The 15,161-nt window shown below is 43.5% G+C and overlaps 1 protein-coding gene across 3 annotated transcripts in view; it reads right to left on the bottom strand.

The window, feature by feature from the left end:
• Nucleotides 1–299: 299 nt before the first annotated feature.
• The window catches only part of scn2b (sodium channel, voltage-gated, type II, beta), a 29,156-nt gene continuing 14,294 nt past the window's right edge, over nt 300–15,161 (bottom strand). The window contains exons 2-6 of one of the 3 annotated variants that reach the window (XR_011473828.1): nt 7,738–7,904; nt 5,501–5,711; nt 3,773–3,968; nt 2,798–2,868; nt 300–1,273 (exon numbers count right to left, since the gene is read on the bottom strand). Coding sequence is in view for 2 of the 3 variants with exons in the window: in XM_070433999.1 (XP_070290100.1) it covers nt 1,246–1,273; nt 3,773–3,968; nt 5,501–5,711; nt 7,738–7,904 (602 nt within the window). In the remaining variant the exon portion in view is untranslated. Of the gene's footprint in view, nt 1,274–2,797; nt 2,869–3,768; nt 3,969–5,500; nt 5,712–7,737; nt 7,905–15,161 lie in introns of those variants that run through there. The other 2 variants (XM_070433999.1, XM_070434000.1) reach the window with 2 other exon arrangements.

Below are 15,161 nucleotides of genomic sequence, written 5' to 3' on the forward strand. Positions count from 1 at the left end.
ATACAAATATGTGTTGTTTCGATGTATGAGAAAGCAACACAGGCTAACATATCATATTGGAYGTGAAGCAAGGGTTCAGAAGAGTTGACTACTGATAAAATCATGCCTGGCTTCTCCATTGAGGGAGACTCTGAGTTTGAAGGAAAGACACTCGGACACTCTAAGGACACTCAAACACATTCTCAAATACACACGCACCCACCCACCCACCACGCACACACACACCACACACACACACACACACACCACACACACACACACACACACACACACACACACACACACACACACACCACACACACACACACACACACACACACACACACACACACACACACACACGTGTATACACCCACATTGCTCGTAGTTACATCTGAAGGTCATTCACAACTTATACCCTGTACATAAAAACTAACACACACAGCCAAAAATCCACCCACACCATTCTCACACAGAAAGGTATAATTTGGACACACACACACTAGCTGTCAGAAAAAAGGGGAACTTTTTTGCCCCAGCCATTATGCATCGCTAAGTAATGTGATAGAGCAAGAAAATTAGAGCGAGAGAGAGCGAGAGAGAATTATATGATTTGGAAGTAAATCATTTGTTATCCAATGGAGTGGCAAGTTAGAAGACAACATTTTAAGAGAGCGATACAGAGAGAGAGAGAGAGAGAGCGAGAGCGAGAGAGAGAGAGAGAGAGAGAGAGAGAGAGAGAGAGAGCAGGATCTTTCCCAGTAATCACGGATGTCAAACCATCCATTTACTCTACAGATGTAGGATCTTAATTTGAGCCAGTTTTCTACAGCAGGAAAATAGTCCTGCAGCAACAGGAAATGTGAATGATTATGTGGATTAGAATGAATTGATATTTTTCTAAGAGTTGATGCATTTTTCATAAGGGAAAACTTCGGAAGCCTTTTTAAACCTCCAATACAGTACACATTTGAAATGTCCTGCATTGTAGGAAAGTCATGCTGCTACAGGGTGATCAAATTAAGGTCTTAAAAAAGAGGAATGTCTTTTGGAGACTGCCGTCCACTAGTCTCCTACACCTTTTGTGGCTCCCCGTCAAAGAAGAGAGGAGATACGACTGACTGCAGATAGAGGCAGGGGTGGCGTGGGTGGCGTGGCTGGTGGCTGGGGCTTCCCATAACTGCAATCTTGTTTGGATGCACAAGAGGAGGGAGGGAGGCGACGTGGGGCGAGGCAGATGCTGGACGACGATTCAAGCAAGGGTGACTATACATCTTCAGGCAGGAATGCTTTCCTGAAGGTTATGGTTCATCGGAAACAGAGAGGCAGGGAAAGAAGAGAGCAGAGATATATATATATGAGCTCAGCGATACAGTACATACAGTACATTAAATCCACCTAACAAGGAAACAACACCCCTAATACCAACACACTAAAGAGATGTCTCACAGAATGGACGTCACATAAGAGTAGAAGACAAGATAGTTGAAACATCTAGGTCAGTGCTTCCTGAAGTAGGCACTGGTTGTCTTGCCAACCTGACTTGTTTCTAATCTGATTTCCATGCTATTGTTGTTGTACAGTATTTACATCCCACTGTCGGACCAGTGGGAAATGTTGGGACATATACTAACTTGTACAATCCCATACATCAAACACAGACTGCAACACACACACCCATCACCATATCACATTGGCTAGGACCACAATGCAAACACATCAATAGCTACTGTGCAGAAACAGGAGGGGGTTAATATCTCATAGAGTTAGTGTGGAAAATGTGTTAGCTACTAGTAACTCAAAACCTAGTTAAAACGCACAAACACATTGACCTGAGACATGGCTGTAGATTGCTATAGCTTCAAAAAAAAAAAGAAGCTATGACACACACATTTGGATAGTCCCTTTGTAGATGCTCTACATACTATCTACAGACATTTCAACTAACTATCTACTAACGCTATCCCTATCTCTAACCCTAACCTTAGCTCTTATCGTAACCCTAAACTTAACTGCTTACCCCAATCGTAGATCTAACCTTAACCCTTAACCCGTATTCTAAACCTAAACCTAACCCTAACCGTAACCTTAGCAAGAGGTTTCTTATCAACAGACAGTTTCTTGATAGTATGACCATGAAAATCGGGACTATCCAAATAAAGCGGGACCTAGCCATGTGTCAGGTCAAACAAACACGAGTGCAAACTAACGGACGAACTCTAACTTGAYATGCAGTGAGCACACGTAACTTTTCCTTCTCCGATGAATCAMGTTAGACAACAAATTTGTGCAGACAAGTTCTGTGTTTGTATCTGAAGTTAGGCTTGAGCCCTACAGGTATTCAGAATCAGAACTGATCAGATCTAAGGCCTGGAAGAGAGATAATCAGGTAGAAAAGAGGTTGAAGGTACTGTAGAAGGGAGAGCAGACCAGAGGGGGAAAGGCAGGATAGGATTGACCGTTGTATTAGATGAGATCAGGACTGAGGTTGAGAGTGAGAATGTGTCTCAACAGTCCTTTCCATGTCTCCTGTCCTTCATGACCACTGACACATGAGATCACGTTGATTTAATCTATCGTCCTTTCACATCTGTGGTCATGCAGGAAAGGATAGACTATTATTTTGAGATTGTCAGGACAGAGCCTKATTTTTAAATATCAAACAGAATTTGAAGTTCCCATCACCATGGTAATGAGAGAGAGGGATGAACAGCAAGGTTTGGGGAAAAGGAAAAAGGAAGAAGGCCATAAGTGGCCACTTCTTCTTGGCTAACTGGGGTCACATGACCAGCACAAAACACCAATCACAGATTGTTACCGGCGTGAGGGAGGAGGTTGGGCTCCAGCGAACCTTGGGCCTCCAGGACCATGCAGGCCGGTTATAGCTGCCTGGCTCATGGCAATATACACACACAAACACACACATACACACACACGCACATGCACACACACACCCGCAGGAACACACATTCAACATACACACAAATAAAACAAAGAAGAATAAAAGAAGGGGAAGAGGGGATATTTGTCAGCTTTGTTCAACCATTGCCAGGGTGGTTTTAAAAGAAATGTACGAATCCACTTATACATTACACCGGACGTATAACCATAACATCTATATTTTGTGACGTTTCTGGGGTTATTTCCAGAATGTTGTGGCTTGTTAGGTATAAAGTATGGACCACCCTGTCAGTGCACATACTATGTACAGCTGAAAGAGAAAGATAATTGGAGTGAATTTTAAGACTCTCTGGTTTTGCCTCAAGAGCATTGCCTCAAGTAGATGAGAGAGAGAGAGAGAGAGAGAGACAGAGAGAGAGAGAGAGAGAGAGAGAGAGAGAGAGAGAGAGAGAGAGAAGCAGCAAAGAGAAAACAAAGAGAAGGAGAATAGCCTAAATCAGGGGACACATTATTATAATTTCCCAACCTTGAGAAAAAGTTATAGAGTAAAACAATATACAGATGTAGGATCTTAACATGATCACCCTGTTGCAGGATAACTTTCCTGCAATGCAGGACATGTTACACTTATTTGAGGTTTAAAAATGTTTCTGAAGTTTGCAATTTCTACTTAGAAATTTCAGAATAGATTTTTCCTTACAAATGTGTAAAATCTCAGAAAAATTTCCATTAATTAGAACACACATAATAATTCACATTTCCCGTTGCTGCAGGATTACTTTCCAGCTGTAGCAAACTGGCTCAAATTAAGATCAGACATCTGTAGAGGTATCGAGGAAGAGATAGACGTTTAGAGGGGGATGGGTAAGTTAAAACAAAGAGGGGATCTCACTTGGTTCCCTCCTCGGGGCACCCCTCTGCATCCAGCTTGCCCTCTTCCTCCATCTTCTGCTCGTCAGAGATGAGCTCTTGCTTCTTGTGACGCCGTATACACTTCACCACCACCATGGACAGGATGAGCAGAGCCAGCGCACCGCCGACTGACGCCCCGATCGCCACCGCTATGGTCGAGTCCCGCGGGGGAGGCACTGTGGAGGGGGAGAGGAGGAGGGAGGAGGAGGTGAGATAGTTCTGTAGATAGAGTGTATAGTTGGCAAAGGGCTGATTAAACCACAGTGTGAGGAAACAAAAAAAAGGACAGCAATGCAGAAATGGCCTTTTATGTGTGTGTGTGTGTGTGTTTGTGTGAGTGTGTGTGTGTGTCATCATGCGTGTATGTGTGTGAGACCAGCATTTGTGAGCGGCAATGATTCTGAGGTGAGCTGGGTTGGCACGCCCATCAATATTTGTATTACATTTTTTTATTTAACTAGGCAAGTCAGTTAAGAACAAATTCTTATTTACAACGATGGCCTAACCCCCCCGGGAAAACCCTCCCCTAACCCCGACGACACTGGGCCAACTGTGCGCCACCCTATGGGACTCCAGATCACAGCCGGTTGTGATACAGTCTGGGAATGAACCAGGTTCTGCAGTGACGCCTCTAGCACTGCAATGCAGTGCCTTAGACCACTGCGCCACTCGGGAAGTAAATAAGTAAAAAGCTGTATAGTGTTGAGTCATCACGTCCTGGGCTGAAGGAAGGTTGAGACCAAGGGAGAACAGAAACACAACCAGATGAGGAACTGAAGGATGGAGGGATGGATTGGTGAGTGAATGGATCGATGTGTGGATGAATGGCAAGGCCAGGGTACATTTATTAATGACATGCTAGCACACAAGGCCAGGGTACATTTATTAATGACATGCTAGCACACAAGGCCAGGGTACATTTTTAATGACATGCTAGCAACAAGCCAGGGTACATTATTAATGACATGAGCACCACAAGGCCAGGGTACATTTTTAATGACATGCTAGCACACAGGCCAGGGTACATTTATTAATGACATCTAGCACACAAGGCCAGGGTACATTTATTAATGACATGCTAGCGACACAAGGCCAGGGTACATTTATTAATGACATGCTAGCACACAAGGCCAGGGTACATTTATTAATGACATGCTAGCACACAAGGCCAGGGATGGGCTGGAAAGGGTGGATGGACCAGTTGACCACAGATTAGTGCTGAGCGATTAGTGCTTTTTGAGGTCGGTTCGGTTTAGGTTTTATTATAAAAAAATTATCACGGTTTTCGGGTTTCAACTTTTTTTTAAAAACATTAACTACACAATGCTTTATGTGGGTTGAATGCTGTAACAACACAGAATAAAACGGTTAATAAAAGTCCTATGATGGTAGTGACGGCCCATTACTGCTTTTCACTTATTAACCATCATTTATTCACATCACTTTACTTTAATAAAATATTTGTTTGATTTGGTGACTTTATTATTATATTCCAGGTTACCACCTCATCTCTATAGAGCTGCTGCCCATGCGGTCTGACGCAATCACGATGTTCGTAGATCTTCAAAGTACATAAGGCATACTTTTATGACTGCTGAATACCAACTATCAATCACTGAGATCAACTCTTTTCGGGCTCGCGAAGCGACCGCTAAGTAACTTGCCCCCTGTCCCTCTTATTGCTCCCTGCCTTTCCCCCTGCCCTTACATTCTGTGACGACAAACATGTTGATGATTCCGTGGCCCTGGATGCGGTCGGGGGGGTTACGGACGTAGCAGTTATAGACGCCCTCGTCCGACAGCTGGACATCAGAGAGGGTGATGGACAAGTCGTTCTTTTCCAGGTTACCCACAAACTGCACCCGGTCACTGAACTGGTCTGTCCGCAGGGGCATCATRCCTTTCTTATAGGTCATGAACTGGAAGAGAGAGGAGGAAGAGGGGGATTYGTAGAAAGATAGACAGGAAACATGTCGTTTGTTATTGAACCCAGGACTCCCTGGAAAACAGTGGCAATTGTTACTGAGTACAGATGTAGGACCTTCATTTGATTACTCTTTTGTTGCTGAGAATTTTCCTGCGCTACAGGAAATGCAGATGAGCTTTGTGTCAAAAGCTTGGACACACCTATTCAATCCAGGGTTTTGCTTTATTGTGACTATTTTCTACATTGTAGAATAATAGTGAAGACATCAAAACTATGAAATAACACATGTGGAATCATGTTGGAAGCAAAAAAAGTGTTCAAGAAATCAAAATATATGTTACATTTGAGATTCTTCGAAGTAGCCACCTTTTGCCTTGATGACAGCGTTGCACATGCTTGGCATTCTCTCAACCAGCTTTATGAGGTAGTCACCAGGAATGCATTTCAATTAACAGGTGTGCCTTGTTAAAAGTCAATTTTTAAAATTTCTTTCCTTCTTAATGCGTATGAGCCAATCAACTTTAAGAGATGAAGGTGCGTCAATCCAGAAACTTTGAAAGTTTCTTCAAGTGCAGTCACAAAAACCATCAAGCGCTGTGATGAAACTGGCTTTCATATGGACTGCCACAGGAAAGGAAGACCTCTGCTCCAGAGGATATGTACATTAGAGTTAACTGCACCTCAGATTGCAGCCCAAATAAATGCTTCACAGAGTAACAGACACATCTCAACATCAACTGTTCAGAGGAGACTGTGTGAATCAGGCCTTCATGGTCGAACTGCTGCAAAGAAACCACTACTAAAGGACACCAATGAGAAGTAGAGACTTGCTTGGGCCAAGAAACATGAGCAATGAACATTAGACCGGTGGAAATCTGTCCTTTGGTCTGATGAGTCCAAATTTTAGATTTGTCTTTGTGTCTTTGTGAGACACAAAGACTCTGTGTCTTTGTCTTTGAGACACAGAGTAGGTGAACAGATGACCTCCGCATGTGTGATTCCCACTGTGAAGCATGGAGGAGGAGATGTGATGGTGTGGGGGTGCTTTAATGGTGACGCTGTCTGTGATTTATTAAGAATTCAAGGCACACTTAACCAGCATGGTTACCACAGCATTCTGCAGCGATACGCCATACCATCTGGTTTGTGTTTAGTGGGACTATCATCTGTTTTTCAACATGACAATTACCCAACATACATCCAGGCTGTGTAAGGGCTATATGACTAAGAAGGAGAGTGATGGAGGGCTGCATGAGATGACCTGGCCTCCACAATCACCCGACCTGACCCCAATTGAGATGGTTTGGGATGAGTTGGACCAGAGAGTGAAGGAAAAGCAGCTAACAAGTGCTCAACATATGTTATATTTTTATATATATATAATATATTTTAATTTGTTTYACACTTTTTTGGTTACTACATGATGTGTTATTTCATAGTTTTGATGTATTCACTATTATTCTACAATGTAGAAAATAGTAAAAATAAAGAAAAACCCTTGAATGAGTAGGTATGTTTGAACTTTTGACTGGTACTGTCACCGCAATTTTTTATGTAAAATATTTTTGTCCAGCTCATAGTCTAACCACTGATCAAGCAACATTATGGACAAAACGTTCAAATCCTGTTGCGGCAGGATTATTTTGCTTCGACAATACTGGTCAAATTAAGATCCTACATCTGTAGACTTTCCTGGCTAAATAAATAAAGTGAAATGATACACATTGAAATAGATGGAGAAAGCATGGCATTAAAAAAGCAGAATGAGAGAGGAGAGAGTGTTGACAGGAAAGGTAAGGAGGATGGAGTATGCAAAAGAAAAAACAAGATGAATCTTACTGTATATCATGGCAGAGTCAGGAGTATGGTGTCCATTTTAGCCTTACACCTTACCCCTCCTTGAGTCAGTCCTCACCTTACTTGAGTCAATCTGAGGCTGAGGGTGTCCTAAAATGGACACTGTGCATCGGCCTGACATTGACACAAGACAAGGGCAGACACACGGTCTGGTCCCTCACCATCTCCTCAGTCTCGTTGGTGTTCTCCTGGTAGGTCCAGTTCATGGCAAACTTATTGACGTCCATCTTGTAGCAGGAGGTGAAGATGCACTGGATCCTCACCATGGTGCCGTTCAGGACGTTGATCTGGTTATGGACCAGGACATCCATACTATACACAGGGCAGGCTAGGAGACGGAGGGAGGGATGGAGGAGATTGGTCAAGAAACATAGATGTGCTACACATGGGAAGTATGGGTATTGTTGCATACCGTTTCGACGGGAAGTAGTGAGTTCTTTCACAAGAAAGATCATTCTGATTACACACATATGTACGGAGATCATCACTTAAACAAACTGCTATCTATTTCAAAGGTAATTTGTTTCTGGGTCAGGGAAATCCTCTGTAAAGCAACCACCATCAGCAGAAGGTGACCGTACAATTGGATGCTGCTTTAGCAGTAGTGCTATGGACGCTAACGATCCGCACAACCTGGGAGGCATTGCGCAGCACAGAACCGTACTGTAGTAACATCTCGGAGTGACTCACTCCTACACCGGTTACTCTTAACGCAGCTCTAGACACACCCTATACAGCACTTCCTCTGCAGTGCCCTGAACCATACTGAAGGAGCTGCATGCGAAACGAAATGCTTAGGCAGCACTTTGAACAGCCAGAGCGGATGAAGCGGTGGTTGAGCTGTAGGCACAGAGGAATTCAGCCCGGTAATTCTGCCCCGTAATCATTCCCACTCATATTTGTAATGGTAATCGTTGTTTGCAGATTGGCGTTTACTGCGGCGATGGCTTGTCCATGAGTACTGGCTAAAGCGTCAGAAAAAGGAGTCTGACTGAATCTCCTGAATGTGTAACTCATTGAGGCATTGAGGCAGAACTGTGCTGTGTACCTGTGCGTGCCTATAGTGTTGTGTTTGTGAACTGCGTATGATGACATTGCACAGTATCATCTGTGTGTGCGTGTATGCGTGTGCGTTTGTGTGTGTTGTGTGTGTGCAGGGCTGGCACCAGAACAAATCAGTTGGATGGGCCTTTGATATCCATAGCATGTTTTTTCACTGGACCTCCTATTTGTGCACACTCTTGTGTTGGAAAGATTTTTCAAATACTGAGGAACACTACTGACTCAACACTGTACACGTCAGCTACTACAGCGACTGAAATGACTGCAACACTTCACAAAGAGCTGCAGTTAGTTTCAGACAAGGAATAAGTTAGTCCTAAATGTTTCCAAAACTAAAAGCATTGTATTTCGGACAAATAATTCACTAAAACCTAAACCTCAACTAAATCTTGTAATGAATAATGTGGAAATTTAGCAAGTTGAGGTGACTAAACTACTTAGAGTAACCACGGATTGTAAACTGTCATGGTCAAAACATATTGATACAACAGTAGCTAAGATAGGGAGAAGTCTGTCCATAATAAAGCGCTGCTCTGCCTTCTTAACAACACTATCAATAAGGCAGGTCCTACAGGACTAGTTTTGTCGCACCTGGACTACTGTTCAATCGTGTGGTCAGGAGACTTAGGAAAATTGCAATTGGTACAGAACCGGGCAGCACGGCGGGCCCTTAGAAATACACAGAGAGCTAACATGAATAATTTGCAGGTCAATCTCTCCTGGCTCAAAGTGGAGGAGAGATAGTTTTCATCACTACTTGTATTTGTGAGAAGTATTGGCAGCAGATAATGGGGATCCATAATAAATACAAATACAAGGCGAGAGCACCAGTCTCTGCCATATGGACACATTGATACACTGTGGTCCATTGGCGGCTAAAGAAACGAGGGCATAGAACTCAGAGATATCCTATAGGCCAATGCAGCAGTAGGCCTATAACTGCCGTCGTCGACTAAAATAAAATACATAGGACAGCCGACAAATAAAATGTTTAGAAAATATCCAGGCTGAAAAGGCCGGTTCTTTCAATCACATTCATCTCTCTACTACGCCTTCCTTTGACTTGAGTTATTGCTAGTGATGTGTAACATTGTATCAAATCATCAACTGGGTCCGGCTACGAACTTGTAACATTGTATCAACAAGTCTATTTCAGGCCGTAGCCTATTTCCCGCGCCAGTGAGCTTGGGACAGACAGCAGTTTTTATGAAGTTTTATGAAGTGTTGGACAATCAGAATGCAGCAGGCCAGGTAAATTACTGTAACGAATACATGCATTAATAGAAATTATTATAATCAAATGACGGGGGATTAACATTACATTTGTTGGCCTACTGGTGACATACAGTCGTGGCCAAAAGTTTTGAGAATGACACAAATATTAATTTTCACAAAGTTTGCTGCTTCAGTGTCTTTACATATTTTTTTCAGATGTTACTATGGAATACTGAAGTATAATTACAAGCATTTCATAAGCGTCAAAGGCTTTTATTGACAATTACATGAAGTTGATGCAAAGAGTCAATATGTGCAGTGTTGACCCTTCTTTTTCAAGACRTCTGCAATCCGCCCTGGCATGCTGTCAATTAACTTCTGGGACACATCCTGACTGATGGCAGCCCATTCTTGCATAATCAATGCTTGGAGTTTGTCAGAATTTGTGTGTTTTTGTTTGTCCACTCGCCTCTTGAGGATTGACCACAAGTTCTCAATGGGATTGTGGTCTGGGGAGTTTCCTGTCCATGGACCCAAAATATTGATGTTTTGTTCCCCAAGCCACTTAGTTATCACTTTTGCCTTATGACAAGGTGCTCCATCATGCTGGAAAAATGCATTGTTCGTCACCAAACTGTTCCTGGATGGTTGGGAGAAGTTGCTCTCGGTGGATGTGTTGGTACCATTCTTTATTCATGGCCGTGTTCTTAGGAAAAATTGTGAGTGTTGTGAGCCACTCCCTTGGCTGAGAAGCAACCCCACACATGAATGATCTCAGGATGCTTTACTGTTGGCATGACACAGGACTGATGGTAGCGCTCACCTTGTCTTCTTTTTTTCCGGATTCTTTACCGGATGCCCCAAACAATCGGAAAGGGGATTCATCAGAGAAAATTACTTTACCCCAGTCCTCAGCAGTCCAATCCCTGTGCCTTTTGCAGAATATCAGTCTGTCCCTGATGTTTTTCCTGGAGAGAAGCGGCTTCTTTGCTGCCCTTCTTGACACCAGGCCATCCTCCAAAAGTCTTCGCCTCACTGTGCGTGCAGATGCACTCACACCTGCCTGCTGCCATTCCTGAGCAAGCTCTGTACTGGTGGTGCCCTGATCCCGCAGCTGAATCAACTTTAGGAGACGGTCCTGGCGCTTGCTGGACTTTCTTGGGCGCCCTGAAGCCTCTTTCATAACAATTGAACCGCTCTCCTTGAAGTTCTTGATGATCCGATAAATGGTTGATTTAGGTGCAATCTTACTGCCAGCAATATCCTTGCCTGTGAAGCACTTGTTGTGCAAAGCAATGACGACGGCACGTGTTTCCTTGCAGGTAACCATGGTTGACAGAGGAAGAACAATGATTCCAAGCACCACCCTCCTTTTGAAGCTTCCAGTCTGTTATTCGAACTCAATCAACATGACAGAGTGATCTCCAGCCTTGTCCTCGTCAACAATCACACCTGTGTTAACGAGAGAATCACCGACATGATGTCAGCTGGTCCTTTTGTGGCAGGGCTGAAATGCAGTGGAAATGTTTTTGGGGGATTCAGTTCATTTGTATGGCAGAGGGACTTTGCAATTAATTGCAATTCATCTGATCACTCTTCATAACATTCTGGAGTATATGCAAATTGCCATCATACAAACTGAGGCAGCAGACTTTGTGAAAATTATATTTGCGTCATTCTCAAAACTTTTGGCCACAACTGTACAGTATGTCATGGGAAATTGATAAAAAAGAAACAATCAAAGGGCAAAAAATTCACACAATGTATCAATGAATGCGCAAGGATAGGCAGGAGACAACTGAGTGCATTCTGGAGAGTTGAGTGCATGCATTCTGGAGAGAGACGAGCCATATATTTTCTGCACACCCCTCCCCTTCTTCTTGTTGCAACATTTTAAATTATACTCAAGACACATTATCTTCACACATATTTCAGATGCTTTTCACTGACAGCCGCAACTCAATCAGCTAGACCTATTGACACGCCCACTACCCAAATTGCGGGCTTCCCAAATAGTCATAGGCCTACACACTTGTCATTTAAAACAATCCACAGTTCTTTTTTATTAAAGAGGCTAATGATCCTCTGTGGCTAAGTCATGCTCTCTGGTGAAGTACTTTGAATGCTTTTATTTAGACAGGAGTAAATATGTAATTTTGCAAAACATACATTTTATTTTAAGGGAAGCTATTATCCTAACAGAGCACTGTGCACCCCCCAAAACATTCCTTTCCAATTCTCAAGAGGCTGAAACCAGAGATTAGTATATAATGACAAGATGCTCATGTCTCCTCCCTCACCATGGGAGTCGTTGTCCCAAAGGCGGGAAGGCAGGCGACAAGCTTAGGTCTGCATATTATGCGCATAGAAACGCATTGGGCTTACTCTGGACAGATTTTGGCGAGAGTGAGCTCTCTCGCTTCACCTCTTCACCTCTGCTGAAACTCCACTGGATAAAGCATCCGAATGAGCGAAACAGCGCCCCTCTGTATATGTAGCCCATGTATCTGATGCTGTCTGGACCAAAAGAGTATGGCATGTCATACTATTTCTTTCCAGACAGCATCAGATACATGGTCTACACATACTGAGACAGAGTGGCAGTGTTTTGTTCGCTCGGATGCTTTAGCTGAAATGTATGTATTTTTCTGTCAGCACACGTCTCGGTCAAATAAATGATCGATATTTCAATGCTTTATTTGGGCGGGCAAGGAGGATGGGTCATGCCACCTAAGACCCGCCCATAACGACGGCCCTGTGTGTGTTCTGTGAGTGCCTCAGTGGGATGTGTGTGTGTATTGGTCTGAGTGTGGCTGTTAGTGAGTACAAGCACGTGCTTGATGGCCGGGGTGGGACGGGTGTGTTTGCTCGGCTCTGCACCAGTCTGCCGAGTTATGTCTTACTGGACAAGTTCCCCCTGCTGCTGCAATCACTCTTCATCGTACCGGGTCTCTGCAGCAGCTAGACCCTCTAATCATACCCTCCTATCTCTCTCTCTGTTTCTCTCTCTCCCTCTCTTTCTCTCTCTCTCTCTGTTTGTGTGCTGTAGTGGTGCAGTTAGAGTCCTTCGGATCACTCACATCCTCCCTCTCCTCTCTCCCTCCCTCCCTCCCTTCCCTTCCTCTCTCTGAATCAGGTGTCATCTGGAAGTACCGCAGTACAGCACCTGTTTAGAGAGGAGGGAGGGAGGAAGGCTGACAAATAGGCTGACATCCCACAATATACATACAAGCATGACGCATCCCCCCCACACCACACATAATGTGCTCACATATAGACCTATAGCTACACATTGGCAAACATATGCACACCCTGTACGTCACACACACACACACACACACACACACACACAACACACACACACACACACACACACACACACACACACACACACAACACGTGTACATGCAATCAGCACTCAGCAATGCGCACTATTCTTTACTGATGCTTTGTCAATGTCTTCACAGCCTATGCCTATTCCCATTTATCTATATACAGATGTAGGATCTTAATTCGAGCTAGTTTGCTACAGCAGAAAAGTTATCCTGCAGCAACAGAAAAATCAAGACCAACATTTTAAAGAGGAAATTACAAACTTTAGAAGCCTTGTAAACCTTGAATACATTACAAGTTTGTATTTCCTGACGTGCAGGAAATTCTCAGCAACAAAAGAGTGATCAAATTAAGATCCTACATCTGTACTGTATCTAGTGCATCTGTAGGGTGAGTACATTACCACACTGAGGAGGGAGTTACTTTACAGTATGTCCATCACATCCTTTAATAAACATACACAATCAGCTAATCCCATTCACACTTAATCAGCTGAAATGTCTTAATGACAATCAAAGTCTACATCTCCAATGTAATGGGAAGCAATTGGAAGCTACTAACTAACCAAACCTGAGTAGCATCTGGTTCTGCAAGGGGAGTCCAATGAAAGTCCCCTCTATCTTTTGTGCAAGAGGCTTTGGTTGGGAACGTTACATCACGTCAGTAGCGACCACATGTATGATGAGTCGACGTTTATCATACATGACCATTGCCTTGAGCTACTTTTTACCCACTTCCACACTGCTGAAGGTACTGTAATCTCTGGTAATATGCGGAAAAAGAGTCAAACTCTATCTTGAACAATTGTACATGTATGCTATCTGTACATGTTACTGGGAGTTAAGAATATGTCTGATGCTAACGTCATTGTCTCGAACTATAGGCCTATAAACACATGTACTGAACTATACGAGTACAATATGTGTAGCATTCTGAGAGATTCTCTCATCCTTTAAGGCAAGTATGTACATGGTTTTAAACACCCATATGAGCCAATGCTTTTGCTGCACCACTCGAGCCGCTATTACAAGGCAGGAAATACTGCAGTGTACCGCCCTCTCCCTCCCCCCGTCCTTCTTCACTTTCCCGTACTCTCCTCTCCCTCCCTCCCTCCCTCCCTCAGCACACCCCATATCTCCCTCCTCTCTCTGTCTTTCAGCTTTTTCCTTCTGATGCTCAAGGTCATTGTAAAAGAGAAGGGAAAGACTAGGGTTGTGGCGGTCACAACATTTTGTCAGCTGGTGATTGTCAAGTAAACAACTGTCAGTCTCAATGTAATTTTTTGGCAATTAACATAAACATATTGAGCATCTTTTWAAATGTTATTTAACCTTTATTTAACTAGGCAAGTCAGTTACGTAAGAACAAATTCTTATTTACAATGACGGCCTACCCCGGCCAAACCTGGACAACGCTGGGCCAATTGTGCGCCGCCCTATGGGACTCCCAATCACGGCCCGATGTAACACAGCCTGGATCTCCTGGCTTCCACACATAGCCTGCAAGTCAATTACACCTACATTTGAAAAATTCTAAAGAATCCATGTAAAATAGCTTACACCTTCACAATAAATCCATTATTTATTTTAGACAGGTCGAAATAAGCATGATATGAAGAAAATGTAGTCTATTTCAGTGGCCGTGGGGCCCTTGGCCCAGAGTGCTGCGTTGTGCTGTATGGTTCGAAGCACCTCTCACTCACATGGCTCTCCATCYCGTGATTGGTTCTCYACACATCAGGGACGCAACTGCGTGCGTCKTTATCCAATTCCGAGGTGCGTATTGAAGATATTGGAAGCACTGTCCACATTTACTTTTCGTCAGCCAACAAGATGAGTAGGCCTAACGAACAGCAAACGCACTACCTATGTCAATCTATTATCCCCCATAGTACAAAAGTTGACCTATGCTATTCTGTGCGAGAAATAAATAAACATAACCTGGGACAGTTGTGGATTGCGATAGATCCCAAATG

Source organism: Salvelinus sp. IW2-2015, linkage group LG22 (genome assembly GCF_002910315.2).
Source record: "Salvelinus sp. IW2-2015 linkage group LG22, ASM291031v2, whole genome shotgun sequence".
NCBI lineage: Eukaryota > Metazoa > Chordata > Actinopteri > Salmoniformes > Salmonidae > Salvelinus > Salvelinus sp. IW2-2015.